The sequence below is a fragment of the Pocillopora damicornis genome, chromosome 6 (genome assembly GCF_964200805.1).
Source record: "Pocillopora damicornis chromosome 6, jaPocDami1.2, whole genome shotgun sequence".
NCBI classification, from domain to species: domain Eukaryota; kingdom Metazoa; phylum Cnidaria; class Anthozoa; order Scleractinia; family Pocilloporidae; genus Pocillopora; species Pocillopora damicornis.
In genome coordinates, this window is record NC_142675.1 from 17,890,361 (window position 1) to 17,913,018 (window position 22,658).

The following is a 22,658-nucleotide window of genomic DNA, read 5'->3' on the forward strand; positions in this document are numbered from 1 at the left end:
GATTGCGAAAATAGAAGGAGCACGAGAGCAAGCAAGGTGACAAGCTTTGTTTATTTAGACTGTTTAATATTTCACCCATGATACCTTAACAGTAAGTTTTTTTTTGCAAACGGAAGAAAAATGGCGCTAAGTATTCGTAACTACATAAACTGTTATGTTAGGTGCTTGATATTTTTTTCCGTAATTCCTTTTTCTTTGATCTTGTTTGAATATTCTTCACATCGTATTCATCGTATCACAGTCCAATCCTGCGGAAAAAAATAACGCAGAAAATGTAAAGTTAGTGATTGACATGAAGTATTGCTTCTCCTCTGTATGAAATGTTAGTTCATCGGAAGCTATTCCCTCTCTTCCCTAACATTTCTTTGGGTTTGCTTCATAAATCCCAGATTCTTTTGCTTTGCTTGTGATCCCCAATAAACTCATTCTCTGTAAAGATATCAGCCCTCTTAAGAGTAAGCCAAGAAGCTCCTCAATAGTTTTGCCTTGTGAGTTGGTCATACTTTTCGAGTGACCGTTATATGCCTCCCTTCTCGCTTTAAATAGGGACCTTTAGCAAACCACGACAGCGACGGCAACGAGGACGTGGAAAAACAAAAGATCTAATTGGCAGAACAATAGCTCAGCACGTGCATTTTAAAACTTTGTACATTTCTTAGCTGTCCTATACAAAACAACAACGTGAAATCATCACAATTTGCGTCGTCTGCGAACCGAAACCGTGACGGCAAATTATTTTAATTTCCATATGGAACTCAACGCTTCTTTAAGCGTTTTGCTGAAGTTGAGGTGTGGCGCCGTATGAGACGGTAAACAAATGCAGCCATTTTTGAAATTCTAATTTAAGACAGAAATTCATTTTTAATCGAGGTCTTCCTTGGCGTTGCCGTCCTGACTGTTTAAGGTCCTTAGTTGGCAAACAGAACCGGCTAATAGCAAAACATCATCATCGTGCTACAAAACATACATTCTATATTTTCCTTGTAGATGTATCAAACTCAAAAAAAAAATTATGGCTAGTAAACAAGTTTGGGAGCACGGTCACATCAGTACAATTAACCACCCATTGGAGAGGGGATTCAGCAGAAGGGGGAAAAGGAAAAATAGAATCGATGCTACTTTGAGACGTTGTAGCTTGGTGCTCGGTGCTCACTCATAAACAGAAACGGCTTTTACATCTACTCTTGGAGAATACAATTCAACATTACAACGAAATGACTATCTTTCACGATTGAAGGGGACTTGGCGAACAGACATTTTAACTTCCGTAGTTTGTTACAATCTAAGAATCACAAAGTAGAGGAAAAGGGACAAGCTGCCATGACTGCTCGGACATGCATGCTGAGGCGACCACGTGAACTTATTGCTAGGGTTGCTAAGAGAAAATTCAGCATAAGTGTTTTCTTTCATTTCGTTTGAAAGCATTTCCCACATTTTTCTCTGGAAGTCTCATGACCATATTCCATTATGTTCATTCACTCGATCCAGTTTCCCGGCCCCGTTTAGACAGACCAAACCTGAGTATTTGAGGCACACACACCACTTTAGTCGACAAACTTGTAAACAAAATTGATTCCAGCGCTTCCCACTCCTTCCCAACAATGTTCAATTTTATCTTCACCGTATGGCAGGGCACCGTATTTATCGTATGTCTTTAAACCATTGGTACCGGAGAAACATTCACCGTAGAATTGAAGGCCGAACACCTTCAGACTAGGATCTGTCTCTGCTGTCTCCTTGGCGCATTTCGCCACGGTCTCGGACATGTCACGCCAGTTAATGCCCTTCCTTAAGTTTTTGATCAGTAGTGGTAAGGCTCTAGGGTTACCGTCTCTGAAACATCCTAATGGTTCGTACAGGCGATCACCTGAGGATTTGGAAAAGAGTGGTGTATAGATAGAAATAACTACGAGAAAGATCAGAATGACTATAGTTATGATTATACTGATATTAATAAGGGTGATGATAAAAATAATAGTACTCATAATATCAATAATGATGATAATAGTAACATTTTGAAGCAGCTTATTAGTTGGTTTATTAGCTACAGCCTTCGAATAAGTGAAATTTAACATTCTTTTTAAGGATGCATGCGGGAATGATACTTAACCAAACGAAAAATTAACTCGTTCTAACCTTTAGTTTTTCGTTCGTTCGTTCTATTTTCCCTTTTTTTTTGTTTATTTCATCTTTCACCGGTTCGTCCCTTCGCCTGCTGTTAGTTTCTCCACTTTTTCGCTCTATTGCGTGTTCACTTGCTAATACACTCGTTATCTCTTATTATTATTATTATAATAATAATAATAACTACAATTATTATTATAATTATACCTGGGCACTTTACATCCTGATTGCAGCCTTCTTGTAAAGGGGGAACAGTTGCTGCCGAACACATGACCTCCGGAACAGACTCAAACACACCTGTCTCTTTTAACCGCTGACAAGACTTTTTCCTGGTTTTGATTCCCGCTCCGCATGAAGTGGAACACTGTAAATAACAATACAAATGATTTTGTTTTATCATATAAGCAATGAGGCACATCACAAGTGATCGATGTACTCAATGAACTTTCGGAAGGGAACGATGTCTGCTTTTTAAAGACTTGCTTGACTCTACTAACTCGTCGTTCGCAAAAATTGATATCTGCCCATGCGCTCGCGCGTGAGGTATTTCAAACGAACGTTTACTGATCGATTCTTACCTTCCAGGTAAGAATCGATCAGCGGTTTGGGTACGAAACGACTGTGGGCTCGAAACGACCGGATAACGTAGCGCCTGATGGATAAAAAGAGCTCAAACCCCTTACTCTCCCCCCCCCCCGCCCAAGTCGTGTGCCATACTCCATCAATATCTACGCCATCTGTTCAAAGGACCCCAAAATGTCCATCATAGTATTTTAGTACGGGACAATTTAGCCCGATTTTTTCAGATCGACAGACATATTTACTAGCTCTCGGTGAAACCCTGGCATATTTGTCTGTTATGGCTTTCTTAATTTCACTTACGGCTGACCAATCTCCTGGAACGTTTTCAGCAGGGCAGTCTATCTTATTGCAGTCACGTGACAACGGGTCAGACGGTTTGTTGCCAGTGCATTCGGAGTCGGATAGTGTTTGGAATTTTCCTCTGGTTACCTCTTGTCGACAAACGACTTCACGTATTTGCGCTCCTTTACCACAAGTCTTAGAACATGGACGCCATCCAGATACGTACCAACTAGACGGTAAACAACAAGCAAACATGTAAATAACAGTAATAACAGATACAGTAATAAAAAAATTAGATTTTGTTCGCGATTTAGGGCCAGACATTATTAAACGTTAATTAACGTCAAAATGATGTCTGAACAAAATACTATTACGATAACTGTGGGAAAGAAGATAATATAGAAACATAGTTTCTACAAATCAATTAATTTATCTCTCTTTTTTTGGTTTCCTTCGGGGTTAAAAAAAACATGATGAGCTGGAAATTTTGATTTACTTACGTAGGAGGACAGCTCTGAGTGTTACAGTCCTGCTGTTTAGCGGGTTTTGGAGTCGTTTTTTCGCAAACGGCATCATTTAAATAAGTCGCATCTGTTTGTAAGATACATTCCACTGTCCTAATTTGAATTCCTTATAAATGATAATAAAGAAATTAAGGTGAGTTAAATTTTTCAAAACTAAATAATTCTCAAGTTCGACGAAACAAAAAGCTCGAGGTAACGGAGTTCTAAGCCATTGGTCATCGTAAAGAGTTTAAAGGCTGACGTTTCGCGCGTTAGCCCCTCGTCAAAGCGATTGACGAAGGGCTAACGCGCGAAACGTCAGCCTTTAAACTCCTTAGGATGGCCAATTTACGTTTTCAACTCAGTTGATAACACTAAATTACCTGCTATACTCTCCCACCGACGCAGCACCACAGTTTCTTCAGAAACTTACCCCCTTTATTTATAAATCACTGGGTTTTGTTGAATCATCCTACCTCCTGCACATGAGTGTGTGCATACACTCCATTCGCCTTTAACCCAATTAGCTGCTCCTGGTTTTAAATGTTCATCGCCAGCAGGTTCATTAAGTGAGTAATCCACTGGCTGCCTTGCAACATATTGCTTATACTACAAATACACCAGAAGAGAAGAAGTGTTTGAAGCTTAATCTACTGATTGGTCATCTAGCAATTTCAATTAGTTGGTCTTCTTTGTGCGTCCATGTACAAAAGGCCTCGGTTAGAGAACGCCATTGATTTCTGTCGGTTAGCGTTTGTACAAGTTGCCCATTCCAACCGCTGTCATTCATTTCCGTTTCCACGGTTCTCGGAAAATTCAATTAATTAACCACTTTTGATTATAAAATTTTGGGTATTGATAGACATTGTTCATGTCGTATGTTAATTTCCAGCTGCAGATTAAGTGAAAACCTCAAGACTGGACACAATAGGGAGAACAAACAGTTTTCTCTGAAGCATTCCTTTTATACTGCCGCATTTTTTCGAAAATCGAAATAAGAGTCAATAAGATTTATTGTCTTAACTTTCTGCCATACCCAATGAATATATGTCTGAGTATGGTGTTGGATTATTTATCACCTGGGAGGGGGGAGGGGGGAGGGGGGAGGGGGGAGGGGGAGGGGGGAGGGGGCGGGGGGTTGGAAGATTTTGGGAGATCGAACGGTTTTCAGGTGGAATGAACGAAGGATCAGTCGTTGCCATCAGAATGTAAAGCGGAGACTTAAGTAAACTGACTGCCAATCAATCTGATGAGGGGAAAGAGGGATAATAAGCATATAACAGAGCTTTATGAGGGTATCAAGTAAATAACATCGACCCCCCTCTTACGTAGACTTGAAGATGTTCATTGGTTGGTCCGGGAATGAAGACTCTATCAGCGTCTTCGTTCTTTATGTGATAATAATACACAATGGTCCCTGCAGCGTGTTTAGATGTACTCCATGTACGCGTCACAGGGTATATGTCTTTTCCAGAATCATCTTTTACACCTTGGGTCATGAATAGAAAAACGATTAAAGATAAATCTGCTGTGACTTTTCGGTTAACATTAAATGAAGCCTTGGTTTGGTACTCATGTTTACTCATCAGTACAAGAGTACGAAAAGTAGCGTGAGAGTAGAGAGCCTCGCCAAGAACACGACACAATGAACAGGCCAGGGTTTGCATTCGCACCTCTCTTGCCGAGGTCCAGCGCCTATAAGACTCACCCAACACGTATCCTAAGGTGATCATTCCCACAACCTCAACAGCACCGAGAACTATTGCTTATTGCAATAGTCACCTACTTCAGTTTACCTCCTCCAATGCCTATGTGTTTACAAGAATCTACGCTCATATCTGGGAGCAGTTCCAACTGGAAATTATAAACTTTATAAATCGAACAGAGAAACCCTTACCCAGAAAATTCCAGTCTTCCACTTCTTCATTGACCGTTATATTCGTTGCACCAATGGGAACGTCTAAAACTGTGCAACTTCCTAAATCAATGAATTGGAGAAAATAATTTCTTAGGCTATAGGACTACTAAGGGTATGTGGATCAATCAGGAGAGCACGACGGAGCCGATCCTCATAACGGCCTCTCCCCATCCGTAGTTGAGCTACCTGGCAAATTTTGGAATAGTTGAGAATCCTGTAGGGCTGTCGGATAGCATTTTTCTCCGGCACTGTGGTGTGCCATTTTTCCCATAAAGATTAATTATTTATCAAATATGGCCTATCAGAACTCATGCTGCTCATGATGTTTGGGAGGGAAAAAAACATTTTTGACAAATCGTTCATGGAGTACGCCTGATGGATGTAAAAAGTGGATAGATTTTGTGATTCATCCATTAGCTTCACTATTGATGCGTGTTATCAATCTAACCTTCTACATGGTTTGTCATCCACTTCAAGATCGGTTTCAAATGAGTTAAGTGCTCATAGCTGTTGCTCTGAGTTGTGATTGCCAGGATTGAACGAACAAAAGAACAAAAGCGAGAGCAAGAACAAAAGACGTTCTAAAGCTGTATTTCTCATTCCATATTGCTATCTTATGATGTAGTAATTTCTCACTGAGGTCTTAATCTTTGTACCTAGCCTCCAATAAATCACAAGTGAGAACCAATCTAAACCTGCATAGAGTGATGATAATGTACTTTTCAGTAAACAATTATCATCTATTCATGCGATCAGCCGTGTTCCAACAAACCTTTACAGGGCGTTAGTACTTTGCCGTAGACCATTTTGCAGGTTGTACTGTCTCCGTTACAAACTTTACAGCGGTCGTACTTCACACCAGATTCCAGAATATTGTCACAACCAACAGACTACAATTAAAATAATTTTAAGCGGGTAAGTTCTTCAACTTGTCATCGATAGAGCTGTCATCGGTATCGATTACTTTAATGAATTAATAGAATCTATGTTTAAATTGATCTTACTCAGTTTTATGATGTATAGTTTTGTTTGTGTCGAATGCCTTTAAAACTTGTCGTTAAATTTAAAGCCAAGTTGGACAACCTCTTTAAGAATGCCATTTTTTTCAATTTATTGACGAACCTTGCATTTGCCTCCGATACAAACATCTTTGATTTTTCTGTCCAGGCTACATCGTGTTCCATCTTTCACAGTTCCATATGGCCGGACTTTGGTTCCATACTTACAGACCAACTGACAAGGATGTCTGTCTGCCGTGAATAAAACAGAAGAAAAAAATTTAAATACTTTGTAAAATATAGATATATGTATTAGGGACAATCCCAGATCACGGTTATCAACTGAAAAATTGAGTGAAGAACAGGGAAACAGCGCCTCCTCATATTTTCCTTTTCCCATTAAAATGTTCCTTTAATTTTTTTCTCTGAATATAGGTCGCAAAATGGAAAGGAAAATAGTCCCTTTCGCAATCCTTGTTAAGTCTTAATGCGTAACACACGCTCCTTAAGGAAGGCGCTGGTAAAGCTATCATTTCACGACTACCACGTCGAGATGAATGCCCAAACCATTTTTTCCGAAGATGATAGTCTTTCCATTTCCTCAGTAATGTAGCTTTGTTGGTCTTCGCTCAGAAAGAACTCGTTGTGTTTTTACATAAGAGAAAGGCTGAGGCTTAGTCTATATGAACTGCACCAATAGACTCCCCTAAGATAGATCGGACTCTCCAAGTAATATTTCGTGAGGTAGCTAGTCATCAAAGAGGTAGGAGTCAACCAGAAATAAGATTCAAAGATGGTCAAGATTTGCAAATATCCAAAGAATTCCAAGTGAAAGACGTGTAAGATCAAGGTTAATTTCTACGGGATACTTTGACCGTGAAAGTCTTTGAGATGACGGCCTCTATATTTCCCAAATGTAGTAAAATCAAAATTTCATAGCTCCCTTTTTTGAATGTTAAGATACATTATACTTACCAGGTAACTTATAGGGATATGATCCTGACCATTTCGCGGTGCATTGTGCCTCTCGATGGGTCGGTGTTCCCTCTGGACAAGCCTGCCATAACAGATCTTACAGTCAGAGTAGATTTCTTACTGATGAGATTCTAAAACGATTTTTATTTGTCGTTTTCCGGCTGAAATCAGTCGTCAAAAACATTTTTGTCTACAATAGTGACCGACGTTTCCATAGCTTGGTAGGAAAACATTATCATGTTGGTTCAGCGGGAGTTGCTTTTCATTCGTACTTTTTAGTTCTGCTTCGTTGAAACTGATCAACATATGAAACTGCCCGCATATAAAACCCAAGTTGCTTTCGGCCTTTGTAATCTGTGATCAGTTTCGATTTTTCAGTCAAGGTGGGTCGGCTGTGATCTATTTGTCGCTTTAGATAGTCTCGTAATGCCGCTATAAATAATTACTATGGTCACAAGGCTATGCAGCAATGTCACTTTTGATAAAGTTTATCTCACCCAATCAACATTCTTCTTATCACAATAATGATAATAATAATAATAATAAGAATAATAATAATCATAATGATTACTATTATCATCATTATTTAATTATCATCATTTTCATTATTGCCGCCGTCATCATTACCTCTGGATTGCATATTCTCCAGTGTCCTACACTCTCCCCTTCGCAATCCATGCCTCCATTTTTAGGTCTACAAAATAGTCAGAAAAATGAGAAGAAAAACAATTACAGTAGAAAAAGACAGAGACAAACAAAAAGTGACCGAAACAAACTAACGTACGAACGGACAGACGGACGGACGGACGTACGGACGGACGGACAATAGTCAGACGTAGAGATAAGGAAAGAGGGAGAACGCTCCCTCCCCCTTAAAAAATCCTAACCCAATCTAAAACCAATTGTGCAAAATTAGTAAAGACACGGGTGTGCTTTATGCCTCTCAGTCTTATTAAAAGGACTCATGATAGATTATGACTGATTATTCATAAACAAACAGAAACAGGCTAGAAGGGCTATTATCTATTTTCGGCTGGAGGGTTACTAAACCTCATATAAATATATTTCAAGTAAATGCTGTGATCACAAATTGCTGTTGAAAAAGAATACATATATACTTACGGGGGATTAGTGCAAGTTCTTGTTCTGTACTGTGCACCACCACCACAGGAATATGAACATTCTGCATAACTTGACCACTGACTCCAACCTCCGTCAATCATCGGCGATCCGTCATCAACGCATTCTCCTTTAATGCACCACTTTTGATCACAGGCAGGACACATCAATCAGTGCAAAATGAGGGTACACGAAAGAACAAGAAAGTAAAATTGGAGGAACATTTGAGAGAGGACATTTTGTGGAAGAGATTATTCTAGCACAAATGCAGCTTTGTAATATTGTTTACCTGTCTTTCACCGCATTTTGAACCATCTGCTTGTGGCACAACGCTGCTCACACAAGAGGCACCGCCGTCCTTTGTGCAATACAAAGAGCCGCAACTCGACTGGAGGAAACAAAATGATGATTGTTATAATTTTATTTTCGAGTTAAAATGGGAAAAGTGTAACTCCCTTTGGATCACATAGAACAAAATAGGTGTTGTGCATCTTCCTTTCAAAACTAAAATCTCATCAGCGTTCACTCAAATTTGCATTACGGGAATTTCCAACCGAAGCCGGGTAAAGATAGTTTGGAACACATCAGTTTGCCTCACAGTACTGTGATTGGTTTAAGAATCTCGCAACGTCCTCTCAGATTAAAATCCAAATCCACTGGTCACCCGCTATTCCCCGCGATTACGATCCTTCACATGCTTTAGGTTTGAATCTACATTAGTTCTTTGACAAGTTAATTTCTGCGCTGATGTGTGGTGTTCGTTTCTTGGGTTTTGGTTAACGACACTCGAAAGAAGTTGCTCCAAAATTTAATTTACTAAACCGTTAGGTTGGAAAGCATCAAAATCATCCTCAGAATATCAGTCAGCAGAATATATTCATCACAGGTTAAGGTCAGGAGAATCAAGAGTGCGGTTGTCAAAGAACAGTGCCCAGAATTTTGACAAATTTCCACAAGTACTGTTTGAATAATGTTTGCAGCAAACCTGTAGGAAGAATTTCATTTGAACTTTATGTTAAAGTTGGGGCTCATACAAGGGACCAGTCAATTTTTATCGCGTGGGTGGAGGAGTATCGAAGGATTTTGGAAAATCACGTGCCTGCAAATACCGCCAATTGGGAGGGGGGAGAATCGTAAGAATATTACAGAGCCTTAAGGGGGAATCAGGTAAATTTGATCTTGATACAACCAAAATTCTCCGACCCCTCCAGCTGCAACAGAGTGACTGGTCCCTTGAGTTTACGAATATCTTGATACCCTCATCCTTGGACACAGTTTATAGCTGGCACCAAACTGAAGTGCGCATTGTGCATCGCTGTCGTACACTTGACCAGGTAATTTATTATGATTGGCTTTTGATCCGGAAACATCTTTGAGAGGGTGGTCGTTTAAACAAGACGAAGATGAACCGCTAGAAGGAAGGAAATGTATTGAAAAAACATGGATTTATGAAGAAATCTTTTTCCCAATTGCGAAATAAAAGCCCTAACAATAAAACTTCATCATTTTTAAAGTCATGTTTCCTCGAAACATCAAGTGACTGAATAAACATTAGGGTTGCAAGTCAAAAATCCTTGTTTAGATTAATCTGATGTGCCAATACTCAAGGAATGATTCTCTTACTTACAACTAAGGCTCTAGTAAGTGCACCTGTCTAACACTTCAGGCGTCTTTTAAATAAGTCTCCCTCTCTCTAAAAAAGTCCCCCCCCTCCTTCTTCGCCAGATTAAAAACTATTCAGGAGAAAGATTTACTCTTTTGGGCCGGGTGACTTTGAAATCCAAAAAATGTTTGTGTTTGAGAACCAGTACAATAAAAGTTTTGAATGTCATAAGTTTGCAGCTAAAGACATGGATGCTATCAAGGTATTAGGTAAATTCGGACGATAATCTCGAAGAACAAATAACTTGCATTATGGCCAAGAGTGGGCTTTTACGAAGCTCCGCCCCTCTTTGATTGCCCCCTCTCCTTGGGGGAGGGGAATTCAACTACCCCCACCCCTTATTTGGAAGCCCTATGTTTTTTGCCTAATAAGCCCCCTATCCCCATCCTAGGAATTGATAGAACCTTTACCTTAGGAAAGACTGTAAGGTAGCGCTACTGCAGGGAGACCACCTGAAGGCATTTTTCCCTCCCGTTGTTGTGGTGGACATGATGAACGTGTCGTCTGGACAACCAGCTTCTTTGTTACCGTCGTGACCAACACCAAGGCTAAAGGAAAGTGAAAGAATGAAAAGTGCAAATTGAAGCGACAGTAGGATTTGTCGGCACCATTAGATGTCATTTGAACTTGTTTAATCTAGAAAATCTCTTTCAGCTCTACTCTCAAATCTTAAGTCCTCTGTCGTAAAAAGTTAGCGTATACACCCAGAACATGTCTCATCCCGTTTCTGAATGCGTGCCGCTTTGACCTGGGTTACTAATTCAGAGTCTTATTAACCCCTGGGCTGTGTTATTCAAAGCTCGATTGGGTCTGGTCAACTGAGGTTAACTGTCAAACCAGCCATGGATAATGATAGGCGATGTAATAAACTATATCCTCCCTTAGAACAGTCGTAACTTCGCAGAGGGAATCAAAGTTTAAAAGTAAGATCTGCCTCGGATTGCTATCAAAATTCCACTCAAGAACCCCCACTAAGGAAGCAGTCATTATTTATTGCCTGGGGGCAGGGGGAGGGGCTTTCAGGCAGAACGGAGGGTAGGGGGGAAGGGTCAATCGTTGCCAACGAAGTATAAAGGAGAAAATATACAACATTTACTTCTAATTAACTGCTGCCTATTAGACGGGAACATGAGAATATTGCAGAGGGTTATCGGGGGATCAGGTAAATTTTGTCGTGATACAATAAAAATTATCCCCTTCCCCGGAAGATTATTAATGACCGGTCCCTTTAAGGTCTTTTTCTGCGCAAGTGCAATAAAATGTGTATCGAAACTTTAAAAACAATAAATAATTTGAAGACAGTCAATAGTTATGATTTGATTTCCATGCGTGCATAAGATTCTCATCGAATATAATATTTCTAATTAAACTATGATATACAAGTTTACATACGCGTGTGCACTTTCGTGAGCCATGATTAAGGCGGTCGCTAGGCCCAAGTCACCATTGCTTACACTTGCCCCATACCCTTTGCAGGTTGATCCACTTTGAGCTAAACCTGAGAGAGAATTATTCAATACAGGAGATTGTACAATCAAATGCAAAAAGAATCTTACTAACTTTATCTGACACCGGAAAAGATAGAAATCTTACGTAAATGGTTTTCAAGCAATAACACCTTGAGAACTGGGACAGTTAAACAAGCAAATAGCAAAAAAACTAAGCATTGCACTTCAAGAAAAGATAAGCAGGTGATAATGTCTTGTATATGTGATTTACCAAATGCCCGACTGTAGTGATAAAGAATTGCTAGATTCTCAGTTTGTGAAAAAAGTTGAAATGTGGTGCTGTCTTTTGCTTGGGGTAAAAAGGACCAGAAAAAAAAATTTCGGCAGGAAATGACTCTAGTATTCCTATGTATTCTGGAACCTTTTCAAACAAGGGAAAGAGAAACCTTCAACCTTAGATAGCAGCCTTACCTCCAAATCCTTGGCTAGAAGATGAAAAAAGACAAAAGTTAATAAAAACAAGAAAATAAAACATAATGATGAGTTTTGAAGATTGGTTTAAATGGCCTTTTCATAAGAAAGACAACCTAGTAAAATCATTGCAAAGCGTTGGTCTTTGACAAAAGAAATGAGGAACATTAAATGTAAAGGCAAAGAGATGAATAAATTATGTGATAAGTGAATGGATAAATCAACCGATGAAAGACGAGATGAGCAATCGAAAAACAAACGAGTGAATGACAAAATCCATTAATGCTGTCACTTAGTGACCCAAATCAGTAGAGCTTTTTTCCCCGGGTAAATATCACTGACACTTAAATAAAGTTATTAATTGATTAATCGATTGGAGGCAGGAATAGATAGATGTTCAGAATTATGGATAAATAAAAGACTGATATATGAAATAATTAACGAATTTAATAACCAACGTACGAGCAAGATAATCGAAGCATTATTATACACACCCGCTGACAAGCAGAACTTGGTCTCCATGTTCTTTATCAGCGTCTGACTTTGGCATATTACCACCAATCCAAACTTCCATAGCACTCAGCCTTTGTCCTGAAGTTGCCTTACTATTGTAACTTAGCTGTATAAAAACATAAATCTGTTTTATTCTTCCTTGTTTATTCCTGAGGAAATGGTTATTAGTACAAAGCAAAAAGAGCACTTGGTGTTGCACAATGTTGCAGGGTTACCAAAGAAAGAAACGTGCTTTGCTTAAGCTGCGCGTGGACAGGTCCAAAACAGGCCTTTCAGAGCACTTTGCTTGCTTACTCACCACATATTTTATTCACTTGGTTAAAACAATAATTTTTTTCCCATGAACTAATGGGCTCACATATTAGGACCGGTTTTTATCTGAAACTTCCATGAAACCAATCCTTACAACTGACCACTTCTTCTTAAAACTGATCGGACTGGCTACTCAGTTCCTACAACTGAAGAGCTCTAGACCGGGGCACAGAGGCAGGGTTGAACCAAACACACAGTCAGTACTTTCCCTCCTCACTTTTGTTTAGCAAATTTTACTACTCTTACTTCCTGGCATGCGCTATTACGCCAGTAATACTCACGCCATGATGAAGCAGTACTATCTTCACAACTGAGACGGTCACTTTGATATCCCCAATGCTTTCGTCATGATACATTGCATTTACCTGAAATAAAAGTTCGGCTCTACATGTTTAGATGCGGTATTGAAAAAAATGGGTGAGTTCATTGAACTAAGGGCCATTAGCCATCATGTCCCACAAGAAATTAAAGAAAAGAAAACGCTGTTTCCATAATTCGCTGATCTGTGTATTCTTTATGAAAATTTTAATATTTCAGTTTACCAGCCAGCCCCTATTTAAAAATTCCCACCCCGTTTTTCCCAGTGCGCCGTCAAAAACATCGATACAACTAAATATATAGATCAACAGATTGAACACCACAAGTGCAGACGACAGGTTTATCAAGGATCAAAACACAAATGATAAAGTGTTTGCATAGGCTTAAAGACAGCAAAGAAAAATCAATAGTATCAAGATCTTGTATAGTAAATTTGGAGGTATACGCCGTGTAATCTGTTCGCGAGATCTAACAGATTCAACGTGCAAAGCCGACACCATAAAAATTGGTATCCCTATGCAGCCTACTAAACACGGCAGAGAAATTATTGCAATGAACAGGGAGACAGATGAATAAAGGACCTGGTGCCGCGTCAGTGGGAGGTATTGCTAGTTAATTTGGTGTCGTCACCTAAGTCGATAGTGTAAGTTGGCCGCCTAAAGTTTATTAAATGCTTTACGATAAATAGATTCATAGATATCATAGATAAACAAATGTGTTAGTAATGATTTAATGAATAAAAAAGTAAACAGACGACAAAACGAGGAGATTAATATGAGGTACTAACAATGTTAGCTAGTGTTAAAAGTACATCCGTGGCTTCTTTATCGCTGTGGAATTTATTCAAATACAGATGATCAGCTGCCAGTAGAACCTCCAGATGTTTGTCTGGGACGGATCTTGATTTTCTAGAACTCGAGAAGCTTCTGCTTGTTTCCTTCTTTAATGATGAACTCCTTTTTAGCTGCGTTTCTGTTCCAAGGTAAAAAAAAAAAAAAAAGAGTTTAACATCGTAAGGTTAAAATCTAAGGTCGTAGAGCGATCTCCTATGTGCTGGGTTGTCGATGATGCAAACAGCTCGAACGTTTTTCTTCCTCTTGCACTGCAAGTGAATTTGTTATTGACAAAGTGCCAGAAAACATGACACTAGGGAAGGGTGGTTAAGCATCGCTTTGAACGTTGGACGATTCAGCAAAGAACCTCGCTTTACAATCACTACTTTACGAGTGAGTCTATTCTTTATGAGAGACTTAAAGAGACGAAAAGATATCAACGAGAGAACAAAGATTGTCAGTGGTTGTTTCCTGACAAGTTTGTTGGAATCGACCAAGAGGGGGGGGCTTAAACCAAGGGCAAACTTCCCTGTCAGGTGTCAATCAAACAACCCTGTTACGTGTATCTTCCTTGTAATTGGCTGATGGGGATGTGCCGCTGGATGAGGTTACATTTTCAGGTTACATTACATTTTGATAATAATGGAATTGCGTTTCAATAGAGCTATAAGAATGAGGTTGCACATTTTTGGGATTAAGAAATTGTGATATAAAGGAATATAAAAATGAGAAGATTCGTTTCTACCAAACGTGACTAAGATGAGACCTATAAATGGCCAAAAAATAGACTATTATAGGGTAAGTGTTCTGAGAAGCAAGCGACCCAGCAAAAATTTATCCGAGTACTTCCCACCCCGTTAAGGCTTTCTAATATACGTCTCACCTATGACTCCAAATCTGCTCTCTTCATTATCCAAAGATCGCCGGAAAATGAGATGTGGCTGAGAACCACTAGAAACACCATGGTACCTTGCGAGGCAGGAAGGTAACGGTTGCATGAAGAAGGAACTTCCAAAGTGATTAATAATTCCTTTCTGGAAACAAGTCAAAATGAAAAAACAAATAAAAAGACTGAATCCATTTGTTAACCAACAGTAAAATCCGAGAGCAAACGTGAGATTGAAATTGAATTAACATGTGATCATGAATAAGTATTCATCAAATGAAATAAGTTACTGTGTAATAAAAACAAATCATTGTAAGTCCATTTGCAAATTAGATCGAGGATGATAAGAAAATTTAGTTTTATCAACTGAGTCTAATATATAGATTTAGCCAAGCCTAAAGACGGAGCTCACATTTTTTCTCCCGCACGTCTCAAGGACACAATGCCTTGCCCCGGCCAGGACTAGAACCCGGGTCGTCCGACTCGGAGCCCAGTGCACTGACCACTGGACTACTGAACAAAGCCGTGGCGTTGGCGTACCGCGGTACAGTTGACCACGCATGTTAAAAGTAGCACCTTGTGCGGTCGTACGGTCGGAGGGTCGTACATCCAAATTTTTTCGGCTTGATGGGTTACTACTATTTTGTATAATTATGGGGCTACGCTCTGCGAGCTACGCTATAATTTAAATTGGCCTCCGTAAAGAGTTTCTGAAGCTGACATTTCGAGCGTTAACCCATCGTCAGAATGTCAGCTCTTCATCATTCCCCCACCAACGAAGCACGATTGTTTCTTTAGAGACTTACCTTCTTAATTCACGGATAGATAGAGTTAATAATCAGTTAAAAAATATTTTAAATTTTCGAGCTCTACTTACCAGTCCATCATGGTTGCCAATAGCAACCACTGAGTTGGGATCTGAAGTCACGTGTCCAGCGTAGAAGGCGGAGTGCGGCGGTTCACTATATTCCTTGCTGCCATTCTTATTTATCTTTTCAACCACCAGGCGGGGTGCTAGGAGATTATTATTTTTGGTGAGATTTAAATGAATGGACACACCAAATGCCTGCACTTGATAGTACCAAAGGTTTGGTTCGTCATGACTGGCGTCTCTCTTTCGTCGCGCATGCTCATGCAGTTTGTAGCTGAGAAAGTTACCGGATTCATCCGCTTGGAACGGGCTTGTGACGTCATACTCGGGAACTGCATTTAATTTAAATAAAAAAAGATTAATGAAATACACAGTCGCCGTCGTTCATTGACACCCTTAAATCTGATATGAGTTATTACCGTGTAATCTTCAAGTGACAAAAATGTTTATCATAACAGCAGCCAAGACCTCGACGGTACTGAGAAAACTCACACGGTAATGGAAGGGACGGAAAAATTCGAACTTAGAACCAGTGTTTTCTCTCTTCTCATTGGTATTGGGTATAATCACGGAAAAGGCCAAAGGACCAGATTTTTCCACTCAGCAAGATTCAGTTCTCATTTTCAATTAATAAGCGTTTAATTTAGGAATCAGGGTTTGAAAGGTAAGTACCGTAACTAATGAATAAGAATCAGTAGGGCATCTCCACTAAGGGCAACACGGGAATACACTTTGAACGAGTCTCATATGACTGAGATCCCTAAGGTATCAAACTGAAAGAAATGATCTTTGCAGGTGGTTTGCAATTTCAGCAGAAAAGAGGGTAGCAAAGGGTTTATAGGTGACGCGTAAAATTTTAAGGCCAAAATAAATATGCGACGCTTATTTTTTTACAAAAAGGCGAGCGTAAATCGTAAATTTAAGACCCCGAGTAAGGCGTGATTTTCCTCCTGAAGTGAATTTTACTTTCATTTCGTGAAAACCTCGAGATTTCTTGAAACCTCGCACTTGAGAAGAAAAATTTGGAGGTTTCTCTTTTTAATTTGGTACATTTTGTTTTAAAAAAATTCGTGAGGAGGATCAGGATCTCCCCTTTGCTACCCCTAATAATGAAGTTTAACAAACAACGGGAATCAATCCAGTGCCTCTCAAATACTCGTTGGCCCACGCTACTACCGACTGAGTTACGAAGTCACAATTGGGAGGAGAAGGCAAATTTTATAGGTTTCATCTTATCCGTAAAGGAATCTGATCACAACATTTTTGTGATTTTTCAAAAAAATTGTGATCTCTAAAACAAGTCGCAGTTAAACTCAGTTTGGCGTAGTTTAAAAAATCATCGTTCAATTTAAACGTTGTTGCCGCGCCAGTAGGGGATGATATCATTCTGCAGTGTAAATGATAACAAATATAATACCTTTTTCATGTGTGTCAACGCCAAAATATGTTCGTATTTCCCTTCTCGTCATATAATGATGTACTTTTAAGGGCTGCAATTTTAAAGAAAAGCTTCAGTTATCTTTTCTCTTCACTTTTAGCCATAAGGGGAGAAAATCTGTGGCAGCAGAGGTATTGGAAAGTGCGTGTAAATTATGCTAAACATTTTAACCTCCTCCGCCGTTTTATAAATTGCGTTTTTTTGTTCCTTTAACAACGTAATCAAATACTTCCAAAGTCAGGGTTGAAAGGAAAGTTCTTCTGCTCTCATAAAGACTGTATGATACAGATAGGGCCAATTAAAGAGTAACTGAATTTAAACCGATTCCAATGAAAATATTTTAGGTGAACATCTCACGTTTCGCTATGTAATAACAAAGAATTGTGGAAATTCAACCAAGCCTGTGTGTATCATAAAAAGGTTCCCTCGAAAGAAATGAAATTACCCTGGATCGGCTTGAACATACCTTGTTTATACTCTGTTGATTCAACTTGAGCACATCTGTAGACGAAACAAAATTTTATCCAGTTAGCTACTGTTCCTTGGATCAAAAAAAATTATGATAATAAATATCGCCCATTTAAGTACATCTTGCCTTTGCAGTTAATTTCAATTCATCGTAAGTGCGGTTTGATAAGGTTATTGTTTAGATGATTGTGAAGGACTGTTTCTCGATGGTACGGTTTTCAAAAACGATTGATCTACGTGTCTTAGTGAGTGGGATGCTCACAAAAACGATCCAATGGTCACTTAAAAGCCGCATTTATCATGAAGTTTGTACACCTTAAAACGTCTAGCGTTAAGAATTCACGTTGGTTTGTTTTAAAATCCTTGTCAGTCCTCAACTACCCCAACAAAATTTATGTTTTGTTCAGTTTTATTTCCATCTGGAAATGTTTTACCCTGCTAAACTACATGTATCTGAAGGTTGCCCTCCCATTTTAGATGGCCACTTTTCAAAGGCTAATAGTTGTTAGTTTCAACCTTTTATACGTTCTTGCAATATATACAACTCCCCTCCAAATGTAGCTGTAAACTTGTTAATCTAATGCCATACTAATCTTCTAGCTAGCCATTGTTTTTTCATACTGATTACAAGACGTAATAAATCTGCTGTTTTAAAAAATACTATTGATTATTAAGGATTTTAACGTACCCACTACAAAAATCCAACTGACGAGTATACACCAGCACAATTCTATTCTTATATTCCAAGCCATGAGCAATCATGTGATAAAGGCTGAAAGATAAAAAAGACACAGCTATGTAAGTAGCTTAAATTAATAAAATTTAAATTGAAAATTTCACCTTTCAAAAGAAAAGGTTTTTTTTTACGTTGTTGACTTTCACTTCAGAACCTTTGAACACTTTTCTTTCTCTGGAGTGAACACGTTTACGTGGATTGACAACCGAATATAGCAAGTCTACTGCCAAAGTATTTCGTGGCTTTTTTCGTTTGCATTTTTGCTCTCCAAACTCTCCTGGAGATACCGGAGAGAAAACGTCATCTTATAGTATCACAGATAATAATCCTTGTCAAAACAGTTCGACGGACAAAGGGTTGTCGATCGTGACAATAAAGATAACGGCGTGTCCGGGCCTTCGAAGGACAGTTAAAAGAGGCCGAAAAAGGCGGCTAGTCAGAGAATTACAAAGCCGACAAGGTTGTACTAATCTTTATCAGATATTATCAGAAACATGGAAAATAAAAACCGGCTGAAGAAGAACGCTTTGTTAGAAAAAGAAGTAGAGACAGCAAAGACAGCAAACACAAGAAATTTGAACTCGGCCAAGAAATTGTTTTCGGGTGGTAGTTCATACTTTTGTACGCCCTTTCTTCGCCGTTCGCATTTAACGACACGTTAAATGCGAACGGCGAAGAAGTTTAAGAAGTTGTGAGAGAAAAACCTTTTGTTACGCCAAATGTGTTTGAATCGTGATTTGAGTTTGTATAGTCAAATGTAAGAGACCAAAGGATCGCATGTCAAATGACCATATTCACAATGGCTTTGACTTCTATGAAAGGAGAGAACCAATAATTACCTCGTGTCCTGTTTAGTCACGATGAGATAACACGCAGTATACACTGACTATTAGGCGGTATTCATCTTGAGTTGAACCCAGAATTCATTGTGATTTGGTGCCCCTCAAAACAGCTGCATACTGTTGATAAAATTGCTGTAATCGTCTTTGATTCTAAGTGCTGCTCATTTAAAGGTTGCCTTTTTGAAACCTTGTATGGAGCCGGCGACATTTAATTTAATTTAATTGAGTCTGGGAAAATTCCATGCATTGAACGACAATTATTTTCCCTTGGGTTACAAATATATGAAACGCAGTTTACGAACATAGTAGATGACAAAAGAATGGATGACTCTTTAGCCTGTAAAAGCATGGTATGCAATGATCATTGAAGACAAAATATGATTTGAAATTTGTCTTTTATATGGTCTTCTAGACTGAATGCATAGCGCGAAAATCGAAAATTTTACAAAGAAATTAATTTATAGCGAAAACGGTAAAGTTAGTAATACTTGGTATTATCACTAACAACGAGTGCTACTTTCATTTTCTATCACAATTGGTTGTTTATTTTTTCGGTTAGGGGACTTGATAGACAAAGATGAGAAAATTATCAGGTTGTGAATGTACTCGAGCATCTGTTGCTGTGAATGTGGCTACTTAAAAGAGATTCGTAGGGGAACTCTTTGTACATGTACCCTACAGGCGGATAAATCACTATCCAGCGGATAAGCGCCAACAATACGCGCTGCACTACACATTGGATAGAGATTTATCCTGTGGAAAGCGTTAACCACCCCCAAACAAGCCGGGGCCAGGACTTTACAATCGCCTTGTTATTGCTTAATTTAGAATCACAGTAAATGATTTGAACCAAGGGGTAAAACGTCTATCGTGTAGTCTGATTGTCTGAATAAGAATAGCCCTGCGAGAGTCTATTATCAGTACAAGCGACTGAAGCTTCGACAACCTGAGCGGATGTTATCATCAAAGTCAAATTAGGAGTTCGAATGTTAAAATTTTGACTCATGGAATCTGATTGGTTAGTTTTGCATCGATGTAATCGGCAGTATTTACTCACTGTAACTCTGTTAAAGAGGAAGACAAAAGATACTCTCGAAGGCCGACAAAGGTCAACAAACTTGAAACCGATCAATACATAACAGACTGCGACTCATAGCTACTCTAGCATTCAATAAGTTCAGTTCAATCAGTGTTTTGCCACTGTTAAAAGACTTGAAAATTTATTACATCCTAAGTAAAGAAGGCGTATCTTTTCGGAAATGACCGCCCAACACACTTGAGTTTTGTCGATCTTTTCATCACATGTCAGTCAATATTCGTAAGCCACCCCTAAGATACGATTGGATGAAACATGAATTAACCCCTTGGTTGTTTGAACAAAAAAGAATTGAAGCAATATTTGTTTTTGTCAAAAAATTTAACTTTCGACTTTTTCGCCGCGAGAATTTTTAAATTTTTTAGGAAACTTTCTCTATTTTACAACTGCTTTTAAATGTGTGGCTAACATGTTATTTGATGAAAACTCTGTCTTACTAGTCTGAGTTGAATTATCCTTTCACTGTGTATCGGTCTCGTTTAAAGTTTCTGTCGTTCTCTCTTTGTGTGTACAGCACAACAGCTGTGGTTTCAGACAAGCGTCAGTCTTACTTTGTCATCTTTATTCCCATGAACCTTTTAATCCAAAATGTTACCTCTCCAAAAAGTAAAGAATATGACAAGTTCCCGGAATATTGTCAAAATTAATAGAAGGCCATAATGGGGTGATGGCTTTTACGGCTAACGGTTAATATCTTTCCATTGTTGTCGCTAGAAATTTTTTTACTGTTAACTTCTTTTATGACTATCGGTTAAAATTTGTCATTTTTACGCCTCGGCAAAATTTTTGAGGCGTTTTACGGCTAACGGTTAACCCATTGAGAGTCTCTTCATAGCACTCAAGCTTCAAGCAGTAAATGTACACGAACTACCAGCGTGTTGTTTACGAAACACAAAATAACAATAGAGAAACTCATTTCATAGAAAAATAACGATAAAAGATTCGAAATTTTTCTGTTTCCATCAAATTTTACATCACAACTCTGAATTTTTTCGCAAATATTTTAAACAATATTTCATTGTAAACAAGAGATACTAATTTCTATAATTACACAACTTAAACTTTCCATATTTCTTTTAATCTCCCCATGTTACTTTTATATCTTTTTCATTCCTTACCTTTGAATGGGGACTTTTGCTAGTTTACATGTCCATGTCATTAATTGCAAGTGGCTTAGGAACAGTTTTACTGATGCTCGTTTCGCAAATTGAGACGTGAAGGCTTTGGAGTTGAAGTTATAGGGATGTACACCAGGACTAAGGCACTTACCTTTGTAATCTGTTATTAAACCTTGAATTACCGCGTTCAATTTATATGAAACCGAATGTACTTCTCAGGCAGAATTGGCGGCGTTTATAAAGTGCTTCTCAAGTTTCCCTTTAGGGCTCTTCGCGTTGAAATAATTGTTTTTCGTGTCAGAGAGTTTTGAAACCCAGTCACCAATGGTGTCATTAGTATTAAATACATTGATAGACGACGGATGTTTGGTTAATTTTGTATAACGCCCTAAAAACACTCAGAAACCTGAGCCAAGAGCAAAGCACTCATGCCACGGTTAACGTCATAGAAGTAAGATAAACTAATCAAGTCCCACTTAAGAGCGGAAGAGATAAATCTCGGTAAAATACCGGACCAATATTCTTCTTTATTGTGTTTTATTATTTCTGAATTTTGTGGATTACACCTGTAATATATTTCCATAGAAGTGTTAATGAGTTTTTCAGGATCCATTGTTGGCACTCTTCATCAGCTTTCCTGTTAAATCCCCGTCTTTTTTTTGCAAGGAAAAAACACTTCATATTTGATGATAACAGTTAAACTACGTGAGAAAACAAGAACTGAGATAAGTGTTCTGCATGAAACATAAACGTTTTACTCGAAAACTTCTAGCACGGCAGTGGAATATTCAAGGATATTTATTTGCTTTGGCTAGGGCGTAAAGAAAAGAAATAAAATCTGAGTTCCCGCTTGGAGTTGATAGTGTGTCGGAGTGCGAAATGTCTGAGGTTCGATCCCTCCTCGACCCTCATTTTTTTTCTGTCCCACGCTCGAAGCAAGACGAGTAACATATTTCTTGAAAATTAAGCTTTTTTTTTATAAAAAGTATTTCTATTCAGTTTTATGTGTGCAGGTTTTTGGTCTAATTTTTCTATTGTATATTAATAGACACTGAAAACATAGTACCAGAATCCCACTTTATAAAAGAAAGATAAGTACTGCACATGCAAAGCAAACGTTTTGAAGAGATTATCTTGTATTTTA

General features: G+C 38.6%; 1 protein-coding gene across 3 annotated transcripts; it reads right to left on the bottom strand.

Moving 5' to 3' along the window:
* Nucleotides 1-32: 32 nt before the first annotated feature.
* LOC113681998 (A disintegrin and metalloproteinase with thrombospondin motifs 6) lies at nt 33-21,948 on the bottom strand. Of its 3 annotated transcripts, none has more exons than XM_089210923.1 (27): nt 21,666-21,948; nt 18,411-18,494; nt 17,721-17,755; nt 17,234-17,306; nt 15,823-16,148; nt 14,943-15,093; nt 14,014-14,198; nt 13,190-13,273; nt 12,578-12,702; nt 12,084-12,097; nt 11,557-11,662; nt 10,575-10,712; nt 9,759-9,912; nt 8,791-8,889; nt 8,505-8,644; nt 8,010-8,076; nt 7,383-7,464; nt 6,532-6,659; nt 6,182-6,299; nt 5,389-5,469; nt 4,820-4,980; nt 3,968-4,100; nt 3,489-3,618; nt 3,007-3,217; nt 2,332-2,488; nt 1,541-1,867; nt 33-248 (listed from the first exon to the last, which is right to left on the bottom strand). In XM_089210923.1, exons 2-26 carry the CDS (start codon nt 18,472-18,474, stop codon nt 1,545-1,547), a joined length of 3,285 nt encoding a protein of 1,094 aa, XP_089067049.1. In that variant the 5' UTR covers nt 18,475-18,494; nt 21,666-21,948; the 3' UTR covers nt 33-248; nt 1,541-1,544. The 3 variants fall into 3 exon arrangements, with proteins under 3 accessions (XP_089067049.1, XP_089067051.1, XP_089067050.1); XM_089210925.1 differs by having other exon boundaries at nt 21,515-21,712; XM_089210924.1 differs by lacking the exon at nt 21,666-21,948 and adding an exon at nt 19,298-19,417.
* Between the last annotated feature and the right edge of the window lie 710 nt (nt 21,949-22,658).